The sequence below is a fragment of the Euwallacea similis genome, chromosome 9 (genome assembly GCF_039881205.1).
Source record: "Euwallacea similis isolate ESF13 chromosome 9, ESF131.1, whole genome shotgun sequence".
NCBI lineage: Eukaryota > Metazoa > Arthropoda > Insecta > Coleoptera > Curculionidae > Euwallacea > Euwallacea similis.
The window spans coordinates 2005693-2024783 of NC_089617.1; the positions used below are offsets into that span (position 1 = coordinate 2005693).

A 19091-nucleotide genomic window follows, 5' to 3' on the forward strand; every position below is an offset into this window, starting at 1 on the left:
TGTAAACTCCATAAATTTTGAGGAATGAAATTAGGGAGGCAGAACTTGTAAGGAATTAGAATCGTTGTAAATCAGTGCTGAGAACTGAAGTATGAGGTAGGGGAAAATTGATTTCGAAAAAGCGTAGTTTCCGTTTAACGTACAAATTCTCAGAATAGATATGGATATGATCTTCTTCGATGAAGTGCCAAAATTAGATACAGGAGAAGAAGAAGAAGAAGAGTATTTATGTGAAGCTTGGCTTCATTGTTTTGACTGCTCCATCTATACTCTTCATCAAGAAATTTTCCCTAGAGCTTCGTTGCTATTAATAACTACTCCCGCCTTACCATATTAGCCCTGAATAAATATTTCTCGTCCGCTCAAGGGGAAAATTCTCCCGCCAGTCAGTAGGCACATCAAAGCCGAACAAAAACAACAGGTTTCTCGTTGCTTTATTTTCCCAAATAAGGCCCGAGCAACTTCGTTTTATTGGCACACACACATACACACACGCCACTTCAGCGATTTCCTTTCGAACCCTCGGCCGTAAAACGGCACAAGCCTGGAGTGGAGGAGCTTAATTTAGTGGCCCCGATCAAAGTCGAGAAACATTGTTCCTCGATAAAATTGTTCCTTTCGGCTTCAGTTTGCTTTCCAGGCACATTAGATTGTTGTCGATTGATGTGGTGGAGTGTAAATGGGGCTTTAGGAGTTCCTGTGCCAGTTCTGAAACAATAAGGAGAAGAAGAATTAGAGATGGTTTCGTGATCGATAAGGTGTCAAAACTGAAAGTCCCAGCATTTGAAGAAGAAAAGGTGTAAGCGTATTATCGATGAATATCAAAATTGAGTAGTAGTTAAAAGGAAAGAAGATATGTCAAAGAAAACAGGAAATCGAATTACAGATGTGGCTGTTACTATCGAGAAAGGTCTGAACGTCAAAACAAATGCTTTTAGGAGCCGTGGAAGGAGAAGAAAAAATGTCGAAAGAAAATAAAAAATTAGGACTATAATTATATCGATATTTTCTGACAAATTGATCAAGATTTTGATGTAACATTATCTACAGAAATCTGTCTTTATTTTATCTACGCAATTTCAGAAACCAAGCCTTTATAAATTATTCTCGAACCATCCAGAATTCAAAGGAGAACAAATCGGAGAATCGGGACCTGAATGAAAGGCGCTGCCTCCGGTAAACAGAAACGCAATTTTTCCTAGGGCTATGTTTTTCGAATATCCCTATAAATACCTGAGTACCTGAGGCATTCAGTGGTTTCCTCGCATAAAGAATATGGCTCCACCCATGAATATTTAGCTAGCTGTCCCTTTGTAATATCAGTACGTTGTTAAGATTTACTTACATTGATTTAATTGGTGCGTCGAGATCGATATGAATTCTCCTCCCTTTTGCCATCGACGAGGCCTGTGCATAATAGTATTTCATCGCGACAACATGTAAACCCATTTAGATTTAAATAAATTAAGCGGCAGTCGCATTATCTTGCTTTGAACCCTGGCGGCTCGATTTGCATGGATTAGCGTCGTTGTTTACCATATTGCCGGCCTCAAGAGGGCCCTCCAGCGCGATTAGAGCACCGATCGGATGATGTAAATCACTCCATAACGGCCTTTAGTTGAATTAAGAATGACGCCACCGGAAATTGTTTGTGATCCCCAGGTAGATTTTACAGGTCTTTCTTAAAGAACTTCGTATGTTCCCAGTTTCTTAGGTGTATTCAAATAGCTGCTCTAAATATTTGAATATTTGAAAGTAAACATAAATTTCTAAACGTAGCAAAACTTAAAGTATCCATTTGTGAATGACCAACAAAAGCTTAATATGGAATTGTAATTTTTCTATAGCTACGAAAACTACATTATCTCGGGCAGACCGTTGATGAACTCTCGTTAGTTGCTTTTGTTTTATTTTGATAGTTCAGCTCTATTTACATCAATTTCTACGCGAATTTCTTCTGACCAGTTAGATATGAGCAATATTTGAAAACGCCTATATCAAGGCATAGAAATGGCAGAAATCTTGACGTGAAATATCTTTGTTGGTGTCGCTAGCAGAAAAATGACGGAAAATAAAAGAGATATTGAGTGCCAGACTTAAGTGTGAAGTTAATTAGAGGTGTTCCAATTCAGTATTGGAGTAGGGGCTACTAAGTTTTGCCATCAAAATTCTACGTCGTTCAGAAATTGGAGTAACACATTCGTCTTCTCCATTTTTTGTCGATAATTCAAACGTTGGCTCTATCTAAAAACATCCATATTCCCTGGCATAAAAAAGAAAAAGGGATTGTGAGTATTCGATCCAAGTGCAGTTAGAGATCTTTATAGGAAATTTTGAAGATTTAGAATCAGGTTTCACCCCTAATTAGGGCCTTTCAGACGCATAGTTCGAGCAGCTAGATCCTGATTTTACATTCCAAATTATCGTACAAAGGCACGATTACATTCCCGCGTTGCATGCTCGCAGTCCATAACTCAGCGTAGCGTCTTTATCTCTCTCTGGCCAATAAAATCCATGGGCAATAAATCAGCGTTTGCGACTTCCTGTACTTCGGTACCGGAAGAAGGGGAACTGACGTATCGGTCTGAATTACAATGGAGTTAGCCGCACAAGAACAAAAGATGTCGATTTGACTTTGATTTTTTTTCAATAAGAAGACGAATTGGCGTTTCATAACACACATGTCTGAGCTTCCTAATTAACATCATTTAATAGCCCTTGTTCGTATTAGTAGAGAAGCGAAGCTCGTTTGGCAAAATGGTTACGTTCCTTGAGGATAAACCTCATTATCTGTCACGTCCTTCGCTTAATTGGCTTTAGATTAGATCGAGCGATGAATATCTGGCAAAACACTATTGTTAATACAGAATAAGAGGGGATAAAGCCAGACAGTAAGAAACGAGAAGAGCTGCGTGCTAGTTGAAACCATTAATATTTAATACTGAAGACAAGTATATAAATTAAAATAGTGAAAAAGTAGAATTGCATGATCTAAGGTGCATTCACTGGCAATAAGCGCTTTGTGTAAAAACTATTCGTTATACAGCTATTTGATATTACGAACCTAGTAGAAGTGTTTGCTTTCAATTGCATTTGTTATTTTTTGTTTAAAATTACTTTTAAAAACTCATTTTTCAGCTATAAAATTTGCTGTAATGCCCTCCAAATTGATAATGCTGAAGTTATCGACAAAAACGTAATAACTCCCGGTTCCGTTTAGTTCAAGCGAGTCTGATTGACAATCTTATCAGCCGTTTCTTACGGTGCGTTGAAGCTGAAAATAATGAAAATTTGAAAAGAAGAACGAGCGAAATGCATCCGGAATTCAACCTCTAGCGTTCTCGGACCGAGAATTCAATAACATTTATTTATTTTTATTGGGTATCGTCGCAGCACGCAGACGTTCGGGAGCCAACAATTGGCTTATTTATAAGCTGGCGGTTTGAAAGTCGAAAGTTTTCTTTTCACCCCGGGGCAAATAAAGCTCGCTCCTTATCTCTCGTAAATAAAACCCCGAAAACCGTTTAAACCCTACAAGCTTTCTTGAACGTTAAAATGTTCGCCGAATCACCGCAGCCAGGCGGCAAGTATTATCCTATTTTTGCGACTAATATTTATGGGGGGATTTTTGAATTTGTACTAATGTTTGCGACGACTACTACTCGTTGAAGAAATTTGAGAGCATTGTCCACATTAATTACATTGTTTTCTGAAGATCTTCACTTGACTCTTTGTTGATAAAAATATGTTGAAATTGTTGAGTGCCCCATTTCAAAGTAATGGTCCAGTTTAAGTTTAGACTTTGATTTAGACTATTGATTACTTTACCTACAAGTCACATTTTAATGTATTTTTTTTGCACGCAAGTTGACAGATGACCTCCAGTGTTACATATTTTATGCCTGATCGCAAGAAAATCAATATTGTTTTATAACGTTGACAATGTAAACTATGTAGATAATTCCAGAAAGAGAAAAATTTGACATGATCATTAGCATAATGTAAGCAAATAAAATTGCCGTCGTCCCAAGACGGAATGCAAACAATAACGGTCGTGCGAATGCACGACGAGCGGCCCTTTTTGCTCTGAAGTTTGCTGAAAAATTGCGGATTTGAATAAAACATAGCCTCAGTTTAAGGGTATTAGTTGTTCCATGCAACTTGCATCTAGGAAATAAAGGCAGGAGAAACAAATTAGGCTTTTGCTCGTAGATTTCCTTGAACTATAAACATTTCCAGGCAGTTTACTAATGCAATGTTGGCACCTTTCTTCCTTTTTTAAATTCGGCGATGATTTACGACCTTGGCTGGCAAGCCAGTTAAGCCAAACTACCTACACATGACACATATAGAGTCGGACCCATAAATATCTCCCTGGGGGTCTAAAAAGCAAGAAAGGGTGTTGAACAAATGGTCGTACTTTATTTTAATACGCGGCCCATAATAAATTCATGGCGGTAATATGGAAAGCGGCCAAGAGGAGCCATTTGTCAAGGGTGAAGCCACGCCTTTTTGTCCGCGAGGAAGATTCTTGGACAAATATCCCAACTCATCAACCGTCAAAGTCAAGCAAACAACGCCTCGGGAGTTTCTCGACTGCTACTTGTGAGAGCAAACTAAGCCGTAAGTGCACGTTGCCAGATTACACAGTGAAAATTGCATTTGTGCTCCCCTCAGGTAATGATAATACGCCCCGAGATGCGCTCTGTTCGCACTGGGTCATTTCCTATCTAATTTCTCTCTGGTTGTTGGTTGTTTTACGTGTATCGGCGTAACTTTCGGGAAATTCACGAGTTTGCATCTCAAGCTAATGGCTCCAGATTAGCATACTACGAACCATCCACATGTTTATTCTCTACAAGGAGAGTAGGTAGCAGATAATTGAAAGCCCTTTAGGTATTAAATACTAACGACTTCCGCTTCCCAGTAAAGGCCGACAATTGAATTAGGGAAGAAGAATTCCCACTAACTTACGAATCAGAGTCGTTTTTTTGGTATTATCCAATAAAATGATATACTGAGTAATGTCAACAGGTCTCGCCCTATGCTTTTCCAAATAAAACCGGGGCTTTATTTGTGGAGCACCCACACACGTCACTTCCTTTGAAATTCTTGACCGTAAAATAGCTCAAGTTGCTCCGGAGGGCGATTTAATTTAATAGGTCAGTGCGCGTTTAAAGATCGATTTGAGTAACGTTTTGAAAGCACTTTTTTGCGAGAAAGCCAAATGAGGAAAAGGAGAATTATTGCTAGAACGTGCGTGCAGCCATTGCGCATGGAAATTCTACATCAAGAGGGTGCGAATAAATAATTACTTTAAGTGGAAGCTTAGTGGAGTGGGCAACGTATTAAGACGTAAATAAAATCCCAAAGGAATTATTATTTAATAAATCCTTTATAGAGAACGTGAGTCGAAGAGAGGTCTTGGTGACTCTTCGTGAGTTGAATTAATAATAAGGCTTTAAGCGGAAGCTTAAGAAACTAGTTTTAAATGCGATACTCCTTGAGAACCTCCTGAAAAGTTTATTACAGCTGTCGATGCTGGAAGAGTTCATCAGATTACAAATGGATTTACGGGCAAATTAACCTTTTTCTTTAGAAGTGCCTGAGCAAATACCATGAGGAATGTCATGCTAAAATGTTAGATGGAGTATAGTCAGCATGACTGCTCTGATAGGGAGTAAATTGTTCTAATGACCAAATGGCTGTGATAGCGAGCAAGCCCTTATGGTAGAAAATTTGTAGCAATAGTGAGGGATAATATTAGATTTGTGGACATTACTTTCTGTAATTTGCAATAATTCTGGTCACTATCACTAATGCCTCTTCATTATCACAATATTTCTGTTAGCGCATCTCTGTCATAAGTGCAAAACAAATTTTGTGATAGTGATGAAGATTCGTGACCTCATTGTTATTCTTGTTAACTATTACCCAAGTTAAATAAGATACATCATGACGTCACGAAAATGTAATCCTTACTTCCACGACAACTATCATAAATGGATCTGACTCGTGTTAACGATTTTACGCGAGAGAGAGAGAGTGCGTCAACCTAAATTAATTTAGATTACATTATTATAAATTTCTGCCAATAGGGCTCGATTAACGTCAATGTAAAAAGTGTGATACCAAATATTCATTCTATTTAATCTATATTATTAGGTGTACAACTTTGCTTCCGCCGTTTTTTTTCCGAATTTCGCGATTTTATTGTAAAAAACTAATTATACCTTTAGGATCCAAAGTATTGTCCATCGCTGGCCACTACTTTCTCCCATCTTTCGGGCAGCATACGAATCCCGTGTTGAAAAAATTGGACATCTTTTGAAGCGATCCACGATTCTATCCAATTTCTTACTTCTTCATAAGACCGGAAGTGTTGGTCAGCTAGCCCATGTGCCATGGATCGAAACAAGTGATAATCAGAAGGAGCTAGGTCAGGAGAATATGGCGGGTGGGGTAGGACTTCCCATTTCAATGTTTCCAAGTATTTCTTGACCACTTGCGCAACATGGGGTCGAGCATTATCGTGCTGCAAAATCACTTTATCATGTCTCTCGTTGTATTGCAGCCGTTTCTTTTTCAATGCTCGGCTCAAACGCATTAATTGGGTTCGATAAAGAGCACCTGTGATTGTTTCAGTTGGTTGTAACAGCTCATAATATATTACGCCGAGTTGATCCCACCAAATACAGAGCATGATTTTGGAACCATGAATAGACGGTTTGGCCGTCGACGTGGAAGCATGGCCGGGATATCCCCAAGTCTTTTTGCGTTTGGGATTATCGTAATGAACCCATTTCTCGTCCCCAGTCACAATACGATGCAGAAATCCCTTCCGTCTTTGCCTTGCAAGCAACTGTTCACAAGCGAACAGACGCCTGTCAATATCTCTTGGTTTCAACTCGTACGGCACCCAATATCCTTGCTTCTGAATCATTCCCATGTCTTTGAGGCGTTTTGAGATTGTTTGTTGAGTCACTCCCAATGATTGTGCCAATTCTTGTTGACTTTGACACGAGTCTTCGTCAAGTAATGCTTCCAAGTTCGCATCTTGGAAAACCTTCTTTCTTCCACCGCTATGTTGGTCTTCGACGTGAAAATCACCGTTCTTGAAGCGCTGAAACCACTCACGACATGTCCTTTCACTAATAGTGGCTTCCCCATAAGTATCTGAGAGCATTCGATGAGCCTCAGCAGCAGATTTCTTCATATTGAAGCAGAAAAGTAAAACCTCCCGCAAATGACGAGAATTTGGCTCGTACACTGACATTTTCAATTGCGAATAACTTTATGATGAAGACACAAATAGACTAATATTTTTATGAGGTTATGTTAACAGGTGCCCAAGGCTCCTGCATGCCCACATGGGGTTATTTATTTCGATCATTACTTACCGCTACATACATCTATTCAAAAACGGCGGAAGCAAAGTTGTACACCTAATATTAAGTGCTTTACTGTGAAAGTAAGTTGATGAACATAAATTAGTTTAGATTATACTAGCAGAGTCCTATTATTGAGACTGAAAAAAATTATAGCACACACTATCATATAAGTATCATATATAATCATATAACTATCATCAATATAAGAAAATCATCATTACAGTCAATGTCAATAACATTAGTGACAACTTCATATTTTTGTAGAGCCTGGAAAATCTGTATGTTATCAGAAAATGCTCTTTGAAGTGCCATTTATTGGGTACACATGATGTCATGTCAGTGAACTAGCACTCTGGTAGGCTGGTTCTAATTACTCTGGAATATTTGAAAGTGTCTTTATGTTTAGTTTTGTTTACTCCTTTTTGCTCCTAAATTGGTCTTTTGCTTCTAGGTGGTCTTGCTCTACTCTAATTGCTACCAGCTTTGCTAAATCTATGAGCCAAATCTCATTACTGGTCCATATAACTTTCCACGTGAAGTGATTCTAATACTGGAAAACTTCCCTTGTAGATTGAAACAATAAACAAACTCGAAGTTAATTATGTTCGGGCGATAACAGAAACATATTTCGGATATAACAGTCATTGAAACGACGATTCGAGAGCCCCATAAACAAACCGTTACGAATCCTGGAACCGGGCCAAACTTTTGCTTGAAACGTAAAACAAGGGGAAAACTTCGAGGTTAAGATTCCATTGAAACTAATTTTCATTTTGCACTGCCAGATTTCTAGATGTATGGGAACGGGTCCAGTTTTCAATTAGATTTAGGTTTCAAAATTAAAGGTTGAACAGGTGATTTATGCTTTGAGCGCGGCATTAAATCGGGATCGGTTTTGATTTGGCTCGCAAAGTCCTCTGCCCAAGACTGGGGACTAATGGAAACGTGACGTAGGCAAACTAATTAAAAATATATAGGAGGGTCAATGGCGTGCTGACGGACCGCAGGCGAAATTGCTTCGGGTGTTTTCCACGCTGGCGGAATATAATTGCAAACTGGGAGCAGAATCTGGCAATTTCACATCTGGTGGAAATTCATATTCTCAAATTTTTTCAAGCTAGAGGCTAGAACAGACTAAAGGGCACCTTCAACTGCTCGGAGTATTCTCAGTCTGGTTAGGTTCCCTCTGAACATACTCCTTATTAACCAGAAAGTAGTGACATATTTCTCAGAGCAGTTTGAGCTGCAAAATGAGTGTATTATATCAACAATCTACCGATGATGACAAAAACACACAATAAAGCCAGAATTTGAAATGAGTTTTAATTGAAACCCTGATACCGACAGCTTAATTCTGGATTGTAATACGTTCTGCCAATGTTTTATTTATTTTATTCCTGGCTGATACCTGCAAAGAGGAACTCTTGTTCGTTCGTGCATCATGCGTTACGTATTTAGGAAGTTTTAATAAATTGAAAACTCCATTGCAAGGGAAGAGCAATCAGTCTTGCGGTAGAATTTAATCTAAGTGACTAAAACGTTTCGCTGTACCGAAATTTGTTTTGTTTTTAACATGAATGTTCGGTGATATGCTCCAGAGCACTTCGAGCATCCTTATTCTCGCACATCATTCGGAATACTCCAGAATTAGGTATAGTGCAATCAGCTTCATTTATAACAATTTCACTGTGTTAAGAAAGCTCCAGAAGCTTATCTCACCGATGTTTTACCACAATTATTTCGTCCCTATACTTCAGCAGGAGCATGGAAATAACAGTAACACTATTGGATATTCTACAGCTTTATACACAAAGTGTTACACGTCTGGAAAGCAGCCAAACTTTCGCAGGACGTAAAATAACAACGAAGTTGCAGGGAAACTCGGAGGTTATAAAAATTCGTTGCACAAGGATATGAGCGTCGTAAAAACTCTCCTTTATTTCAACTGCTTCGGCAACTTATTGTCTTCCTCCACATACAGTTAACCACATCAATCTTCTAGTATATCCAGGTATTTACGACGCGCGATTTCAATACTCTCAATAAAGTTTAATCATCCCCTCTGGAGTCGCGCCAACCTCCAGTGCCATCCGATTGTCTCTCAAATAGAGATTATTCGTAAGGTTTATGGGAGGTCAAGATAACACTTGACCCCCTTATTCCCGGGGATTTGCATTGGATCGGTCCTGGAATCGTTGGATTTCGAGTCAGTTAACGATCTAAGCTGTCGGTATTGAAACAAACGGACTGGTTGCCACGATATTTGTGAGGCATTTTGGGGTTAAAGATGATGCCTGATCCAAGCAGATATTTGGCCCGTCGAGCGGTTAATCTGAACGATGAAATTGAGCTCTCAACGTGTGTTGTATTTATTCGCACCATGCACAGGCTGAGTTAATGGTGAAGAAGTTATGATAATAAGGGATAATATTGGATTCCTTTGCACTTACCAATGTCAAGTAAGGGAAATTTTCCTACCCCACTCTCACGTTCACTACTAGTAATTTTTACCAATATATGATAGTGAGTGATGTACTCTAGAAGCTAGTGTGGTAACAAAAAATAATTCAGATTCAAATATCACAGCATCTTTTTCAGCCCGTTCCTTTGACATCTCATTATATTTTTTATGATTATAAAGAAAGTTTTATTACCTCACTATTGTTAATGTCAACATTTAACAATGTGACATAAAGGAAACTTCCCTCTCGGATTCTCTACCTACTTCCAATGTTTTCAATCTGTAATAGTGAATGTTGAGACATAAATAACTTAATAATACAATGACGCCACATTTGCGCGTCATTGTACTTGGACTATTTTCAGTGTTTCGAATTTATGATAGTGAGTGATGATTTGCTATGAAAGTAAGTGCGGAATTCTAAATTAATTCAGATTATAATATCTCAACATTTGCACCAGTACGATTCTTTCGTAACTGAAAAGATTTTTGGTGAACGTATCGTAACTTACGCGATATTAGCATTACCAGCTTTACATATATCATCTTGCTCTACATCTATGTATAGAGTGCATTACAGGAAAAAATACATTTACTCAACATTTCAATCCCCATACGAGCGACTGTTCTGTACATTTTCCGAACGAACGGAGCGAGGGATTAAAACTATTAAACACACAAAGCGACCAAATCAAAAAGTAACGGCCAAAACTCAAATCCCAAAGAATTATTCTGCATTTCACGGTGGATGGAGCTATTATATTTAGTGCGCTTTTTCGAGCGGAATACGCATAAAAGCGGCCATATTTTACTTTTGCGCAGATAAATATAAAATGTAAATCCACGAAACAGAGAACGTAATATATCATTTATGAATTTTTATTGCTCCAGCCAATAGGAATTTATATAGAATCCGATATAATCTCGTTACTCGAACAGGGTCATAGCGATCTCATTAAAGTTTCGCCTCCTCGTCGAGTATTTCCACTCGACAATTCCCATTAACTTTAACGAAACATCCTTTTTATTAAGAGAATTTGTTCGCTTAAAAACAGTGCAAAGGAGCCACGTTTTGCCACTGTCCGAAGAATTAGGCTGCTTCATAAACCTAGTGTTGGAAGTATGCAAATCGAAGAGGAATGTCTTGTATTCCTGCCACCTAAGGCCTCGCGGCTGCATAAACTTGAGCGGATTGTCTTGGCGTATTACATTCCCCTGCAGGAATTGCAATATAGCATTCCGACACTACACTTTGAGATCAGGTTTTCAGGATTTGCTGGAAGACAAATATTAGATATTTTCAAGCATTCATAATGAAAATTACTTCCTTTAGTGATGTCAATACTGTGCGATATTGTGTAAGGAAGATTTACAAGACAAATATTGAAACAGCGTATCTTACAGTGAGGTTATACCTCATATGAGGGAAGAGGGTGATTGGTGATTGGCACTGATAATTTCCAATTTGATTTTGAAATGATCAAGATTAATAATTAATGATGGTAAATACACTTGATTTCGTAAAAGAACAATATGATATGTGTGATAGTGACGCATGAATTGTCTGAAAGTGCACAAATATTTGTTATATTGAAAGAACTGTTCTTTTTAGGAAATTTGTTACTTAAATGAAACGGTATGCGACTGTCACATTACTTACACATCTCTAATATTGCGATGAGCGAACCACTTTTCGGAGTGGACCACTTATAATTTATTACCTTATAATGACGGATTCAATTGTATATGACAAACATCCTAGTAACAGGGAAGCGAATTTTAAATGCATTACTGCGAACAAAATAAATCCATCAAAGAAATGTATGATAGTGAGTTAGACACATGCACTGAATGTGAAGCGTTCAGAGTACGATTCACTACAGTGCAAACCCATCATTCACCGACCTTTTCCCCATAAAACGCTGTCTTTATCCCGACGCAACATCCACTCAATCTCGTTGCCGATAATCTAATTGAACCTTTAGAAGAGTGTAGCGAAATCCGGAGCTTGAGCGCTTTAATTTTAATGACTGAAAGCCGAAGAGAAAGGAATTACGAGAATCGAATTAAAGATGTATTTTTCAAATCAAAGGCATCTTGGAATTTCATCCGTTCTCTCCATTTTGCGCTCTCGGACTCATATTTTATTATTTTTCCCCATTGCACATCGATTCCGTACAATTTAATTAAACGGACGCGTAACCAAAAAGGCACCGAATGGTGCGTCATTCAAATACCTGAAACGACAGACGGATAAAACCGAATTTCAATTCGAATAATTATCAACGGTGTAGTTTGAGTGGAATTTCATTAGCTTTATCAATTCCTGCGGACAGATAAATCTATTAGAGATAGTGAATCTTTCTTTTGTCTCCTTTTCTTAGGAATTGGTGTATTACATCAAAACTTCGACAAAAATTCTTTACGTTAACGACGATAGGTGTTCCTAGTAGCTTCTACCTCACTATCATCATTCGTTACGATCAGCGATAGTCAGGACATGAATCTGTGGTAAAAATTATTGATTACAATATAAATGTTGTAACACAAACGAGAGTAGTGGATTTTAATAATTATTTTATTTACTTTTAAGCCAACGATGTGGTTAGTGAACATATTTACTTTTTTTATATATTTGCTCAAACCATGTTTTTGACGATAGCGAGCCCATTATTTCGTGCGACTGTGATAGTAAATATCCGTCTGACAAGTGCAGATATGTTTACGAAATAATAAATCCCATCATTTACTATCGTAAAAAAATAGAAAATAAATGGCCACGATATAAACTGGGAGACAGCTGATACATTTCAGACACACAATTCAAACGTAAACTGCCACGTATATATCGAATTGCAGCGGGAAATTTTCCATTTTAAGCTTCCTATCGAGAGTCGCGATTTCCAATAAACGAACAACAGCAGATATAATATCTATACGAATCCGATGTCTGTATCTACGTTTCTTTCTTTTATTTTCGCACCGGGTCCGAAATTGTCTGCCAGAAAACGTTGCTCTGGGGGGCGCATTTATCAATTTCTACGTAGATGGATCTACGATAAAAGCACGTCTATTTACCAGTTGATTGATAACAAACTAGAATGGATGATGGTGCTTCGGATAGGTGCTTCGATGAGTTATGTACAGCTAGAAGGGAAGTAAGCAGTTGAAAACTCCATTAGGAAATTTCAGAATTCAGATTCTTACAGCAACTACACTTCAAGCGGAATCAAATTCGGAATGAAGTTTGCTTTAGCAATGAGTGGCGACATTTCCTAGGGGTTTTCGAATGTTGCCCCGGAGTTTTCGGAGCAGTTTTGCACATCTCTCTGGGTTCGTTCACCCTCAGGATCCCTTGGGCATCCTATGTGTAAAAATTCCAGGCCAATTCTTTTGCCGTCGGGGGTCTGGCATGAATTTATAACTGCGCCAGACACATCCTGACCTCACGAATGGATATTCAGGTTTCCCTCCGCTTGACACCGTATACGTTACGTCGTTGTTACGTACAGAGATTGCTTTAATTTCGAGGTGCTGACACGCGAGACCGCGTAAAACCCATTTCTCTATCCGCAACTGACATTAGCATTTTAATCGTTTTATCTCCCTTGTTTGCATAATTCATTTCCGGCTCTTTTTCTAGCTGGAGGCAAGGTAGTTTCACGATTGACGGCGCGCATTTACAAATCTGCGCGATGATTTATTTGCTGGAAGACGAATCGCGTCTTAACTGAATAGAATCGCACTTCCACCACCACCCACAACGCACCTGAGGTTCGAGGCTGCGGTCTGGGGATCCATTATTTAAATGAAATCGGTAGTTTGGAAGAAATAGTTTCCCATTTACTCCGATTGCCGCTGAAATCTTTATCCCGGATATGGTTGCTTAATATCGCTTTTAAAGTTTGAAGTTTTGCGAAGCTAAGGGAAAGTTTCGTCAAGGATTTTGTGCCTTTCTAAATCTAAATTTTACCGCTCAAATTACCATAAATGGGCATAGGATTAAATTGTCGATTTCAAAGCCCTTTCCTAGTTAAAGAGTGTTGCCTGCATCTGATGCTCTATTGACAATCACTCTATGAAGAAGAAGACTGTTGTAGTTGCACGTTCAAAAGTTAGTCGCCAATTTGTCCATAATGGGAACAATGCGAATAAGCGGGAAAGAAGAAGGGGAACAAGAATGTATGCACAGAGTGTTACTAGGCGCTCCGAAGTTAAACCCTTAGGTTGAGCTGTGTTGACAATGTTAACAGTTGCAAAAGCTTTTGTAGAGAATTACTAGTAACACTTTACATACATTTTTGCTTACTGTAAGCCATAATTGATCTTCTTTGAGCGACATGTACTCGTAGTTTTAACGTTAAAACTGCATACTGTACCTAAAGTTACTTTCAACCTTCTACTTTTGGCTCTGTTTACCCAAAACCCATCCATTATCGACATGTCTCCTTAGCATGGCATCTCCCCCGAAAATTTGCTCTTTTGTTTGTTTATCCTATCTCGAATTGCAGGGCCGTGCCTGTGAAGTAATAAACAAAAAACTGGTATATCGTAATTTTCCAGGGCGTGGGGAGCTTTTAAAATTCCCCCTCCCGTGAAATAAAGCTGTTTTTGAATCTATAGAAAAAAGCTTTTAAACGGGGTTGATGAGGTTGTTAAATTCACTAGCTACTCCATCAGATAAAAAGGGCCGTTATGGAATTAAACGCAGGCGGATTTCGAGATGGACGGTGTCATCACAGAAGAGATTCTCGCATTTAAAAAATATATACACGAAAGGGTAATCTAAAAAACAAACTGTCGATTTAATTTACGGCATTTCTATATCCAGTACGCCGAGTCGGCCCCGGTTTAATTGAATCTTTTAATTAAAGCTCTTCAAATGTAGACTTGAAATTTCATTTCGGAATGATTAATATTTAGCTTGCTCGGTTATATTTCAATAGCTGAAAAGTTTGCAGTGCGATAAGCCGAGCAAAGTTGGCGTAAAATGTGGCTTTATGCCAGGAGAACGTGTTCCCGATATGAAATTCTTTTTAATTATGAATCGTTTTCACTTAACTCAGGGTCATTAAAATACACTTACTGTTGTTTCCTTTACCAAACGCACGTTACTATGACAAAAGACAGCAAAGAAATTCACGGCAAGGACACTACTATCACTGAATCTTAAACTGTTGACTTTAGCTTTTCACAATACTCGACTTCTGTTCGGAGTTTCTCAATTGCACTTACTAACAGCCTTGTTATTATGATAATATATACATATATACATATATATATATATATATATATATATATATATATATATATATATATATATATATATATATTAACTAAAAAAAATTAAACTTTGAATATTTTCGAATAAATAAGGTTTTAGTTTGCACTAGTTTTACAATAAATTCTTCACTATCACTGGAGGCTCTCTAAGTTACTAGGAAGTACACTGTGGACTGAAAAAAAATGTAGAAACTCCAATTAGAGATTGGTTTTAGTACTTAAAATATTTTGGTGAATTTATTTGTTTTACTTGCATTTAACAAGAAGTTCTTACGCTTGCTTTGTACTTGCACTTTCGCCTCATTGTCACTAGATGCTCCCATTATTGATTAGGTGTGTATAATATCGATGTTAATACACCGTTAATGTTTAAAATAAATTCAATGTTTTTAACCTCTGAAAGTTCTCGTCTTTCGGTTTCACAACAAGTTAATCGCTAGAATCGAGAAATAATTCACTATTGATCTTCACTCAGTTTCAGTAAAATTACTTTCGCAAGAAGGAAATCCCTTACTGTCGCAGATGGGCGAATTACCACTCACTATCACTGTTAAATTGACTTTCAATTTCTTTCACAAGCGCCCACCATCTCAGCACTCCATCTTTCACTCAACTTGACAAGCAATCGCCCAGTATAGTGACTAATCTCATTTTTGTTCACTTTTCTGATAAGTCACTTACTATCACCACTAATTCGCCCTCAGAGCCCAACATGAATTTAAAATATCAAAGGGGATTTGTTGGCAGCAATTTCAAACGTTGACTTTTAATACGATTATAATTTGGCCAGGAAATTCGTTTGCATAATCCGAGGTAAGCCGACTGAATTGCACAATGCAACAGAAAACGTTGTTGGAGTTAATCAAAACCACTTTTAGTCTAATGGAAAATTTTCGGAGCGGCTTTCGTCGAGCACCATCTCGTGTCTCTGGGGCATTAAGCTCGACGTCCCTTATTTTTGAAGTGCAGTTAGCGAAGCCGGTACAAAGGCAGAGGCTTCGATAACCGAACACAATGGAGACTATCTCGGATATGAATTTTGCGAAAACTGGATTGCGATGCGGAAAAAAAAGGGAAAAAGCAAAGACTAAGATATTTTTTGTTCTGACCATGCGAAGTGGTTTCACTTGGAAATATACTAAAATCTCACAAATCATCCATACCATTTTTTCCCGTCTCATATACAGTAAATTTCATCCAAGACTGTATCACGCAAACCCTTAAAAAGCAACTACTTGATGGCTTAAAAGTGGCCTTTTTTACAGCTCCCCTGGAAGCGTCTTGAGTCTCGGGACAACACATATTGAGTCGTGAACAGTTCAGAGCAGAATCGATTGAAATCTGGCGTGGATTTATGAGAACAAAGAATAGGTCGCAGCCGGAGTTATATTGTGTCGTCTAACATACGTAAAAGGGCATAAACAAACGTAAAAGCGAAGGAATCAATCAGAGGTCTTCGGAAGTGGTATTGGGTTTGCGATTTTGAGTATTCCACTTAAAGGTTTTTTTCTTGTGAGAATTGTTGTGGGAAAATTGATTTGGATTATATTACTTTTGGCTCAATTTAGAATAAAGTTGAAGCAACAATTTCACATAAAACAAAGGGTATAAAAGGGGGATTTCGAAGAAAAGTATATGTGATCAATTTAGAGCTCTGATAGAGCTCTGATAGAGCTCTAAACACCACAGCAGATTTTAAGCTACAATTTCTCCCAGTGTTACTGAATGAATATATATATAATAGAGAATAAAAAGGAAATTCCAGAGAAAGGTAAATCCAGACACTACAACTTAAGCAAGTTGACAACTAAATACACGACAATTGCCGTACTTTCAGCTTCATTTAGAGTTAGACCTTAAGCTACAATTTCACCTAATCTTAATGCGGTACACCGTCCATAACGGAAAATAAAAAGGAGATTCCAGAGAAAACTTCCCCGAGACTAAAGCTGAAACAACTTCGACATTTAAAAATTCTGTAACTTGGCAACTAAATACACTACAATTCCGGAATTCAGCTTTATTTAGAGCAGACTTGCACATCGTAAAGACCGGTAGAATAGGACGGGGATTCCAAGGAAATCTAACACTTACAAAATATAAATCTTTATCTTAACAATTAAAAATTCTACAATTGTGATGTTTTCGGTTCTATTTAGAGAAGAGTTCATGTCACAAATTCACCTAATATCACTGCAATATATCATCAATAACGGAAGAATAAAAGAGATTCCAAAAAAATGGACAATCCACCTTAAACTGAGCAGTCTCAACGTTGAAAAATTTGTAACTTGACATCTAATAACTTTACAATAGCGATGTTTTCAGATTCATTTGAAGCAGGTGTTAAGCTAGAATTTCACGTCTTTCAACATAATACATTGTCAATATCGGAAAACGAAAATGAGGATTTCTACGTTGATCTAAGGTCTAAAGCTCTTAAAGCAAATCAAATATTTGCGAGTATCCAATGTAAGAACTAAAAATGTATTTCTCTGTTTCAGATTTCTTGGGCATTTTTCTTCGATGGAGTTGTGGTAAGTACTATATTGATACTCAACAATACCAAATACTCTATGGGGCTCGAAGTCAGCCTAAACCGCATCACTACTGATTTATGAATAGAAAATCTATGGAGGTTCTGCAACCAATGACGCGTCAAGTGCTAGAGAATTCCGTAAAAGCCTACAATGACTTACCATTCTTCTGCACAATAAAAGGGAGATTCTTAATTACTTCCAATTTTAAAATTTGGTGATTTTTCTTCGGTCCAGGCTCGATTAATATAACGTAAGATTCCCTCTGACATTTGCCGTATTTCATATTTCCGGAAATAAATACAAAGGTCTCAGGACACAATGGCATCGAAATGATTTACTGGGGCCGATTAGAGGTCTCCTCTTTGAGACGACGAATCCACTTTCGGGGCTCTCAGAAGAGCAGTAATTAATCCTCATGAGCAGCTATTAACCGAGAGGAAAATCTTTGTTGCCGCACTTTTAATTGGTCTAATAGGCTTTTTTTCAAGACGCTTTCATGAAGCTGCTGTTTAGTCTTCTGCCAATTGAAAGAAATTCGTCAGGAACTCATATTCATTTAATCATTTGGATTTTGCTTTGATCTAATAGAACATCCCCTTAAATAATAAACCTACTTTTGTAACTAGAAAACTTTTGACCGTCTCGAAAAGGGAGAGAAGAAAGCATAAAATTCTCGAAGCTCGAGTTGATAACTTCCAAATCGTAAAATGATTATGAGCCAGGAATGATTTATTTGGTTTAGCTTTCTCCGGAGATTGCTTGGGGTCTTTTTGGCATAGGGGATAGCCAGTCGAAGTACGCCTTAAAAAATAACAAATTATCGTAAAAGCGATGGAAACGTCGTAAAGAGCTTGCCAGAATGGCATTCGGTGCTTTACTTGAAGCTGTAAGGCTGAAGAGGTCAGACACACTGAGTAATTCACTCGAGAAATCGAATTTTCTTTGAAATTTTATTGCGTTGTTGACGATGTTTCGTAATTTAGAATTATGAGAAATTGCAATTGAAACCCTGAGAATTAAGAATTTCTTGGGAATTCTTTTTTAAATTTTTGGTTGTTGTTTATGTATCGCTTTGAAATTAGGTGAAATTATAGTATAAAGTAATTGCTAAGCAGAGCTGGAAACACTACAACTGTAGTCTAATCAGTGGACACAATACTTATCACTAAAATAGAAGATTGGCTATAATTTTAGGAGAGCTATGTCTTATTTTGAAATATCCCATTTAATAATGATAAACAATCATTCTGAAAATGGGTTAAATTCTAGCTTAAAATTTGCTCTAAGTAAAGTTGAAAACACTGCAACTGTAATATAATTAGTTAGTAAATTATTTTGGCCTTTGGAAACCCCTGTTTATTTTCCCTCGTTGACCATGCATCACATTCAAGCTAGGTGAAATTGTAACTTAAACTC

At 37.7% G+C, this 19091-nt stretch overlaps 3 protein-coding genes across 7 annotated transcripts in view; 1 reads left to right on the forward strand and 2 right to left on the reverse strand.

The window, feature by feature from the left end:
* The window catches only part of mRRF2 (mitochondrial ribosome recycling factor 2), a 59859-nt gene extending 51130 nt beyond the window's left edge, over positions 1-8729 (reverse strand). Inside the window, exon 1 of the mRNA XM_066392969.1 lies at positions 8725-8729. The gene's annotated coding sequence lies outside the window, so the exon portion shown is untranslated. The remainder of the gene's footprint in view (positions 1-8724) is intronic.
* Neto (Neuropilin and tolloid-like) overlaps positions 1-19091 on the forward strand; it is an 86934-nt gene that overhangs the window by 8818 nt on the left and 59025 nt on the right. For all 5 annotated transcript variants that reach the window (XR_010752276.1, XM_066392982.1, XM_066392981.1 and 2 more), the window contains exon 2: positions 17640-17672. Coding sequence is in view for 4 of the 5 variants with exons in the window: in XM_066392982.1 (XP_066249079.1) it covers positions 17640-17672 (33 nt within the window). In the remaining variant the exon portion in view is untranslated. The remainder of the gene's footprint in view (positions 1-17639; positions 17673-19091) is intronic.
* LOC136410690 (5-oxoprolinase) overlaps positions 553-19091 on the reverse strand; it is a 104144-nt gene continuing 85605 nt past the window's right edge. The window contains exon 20 of the mRNA XM_066392964.1: positions 553-708. The gene's annotated coding sequence lies outside the window, so the exon portion shown is untranslated. The remainder of the gene's footprint in view (positions 709-19091) is intronic.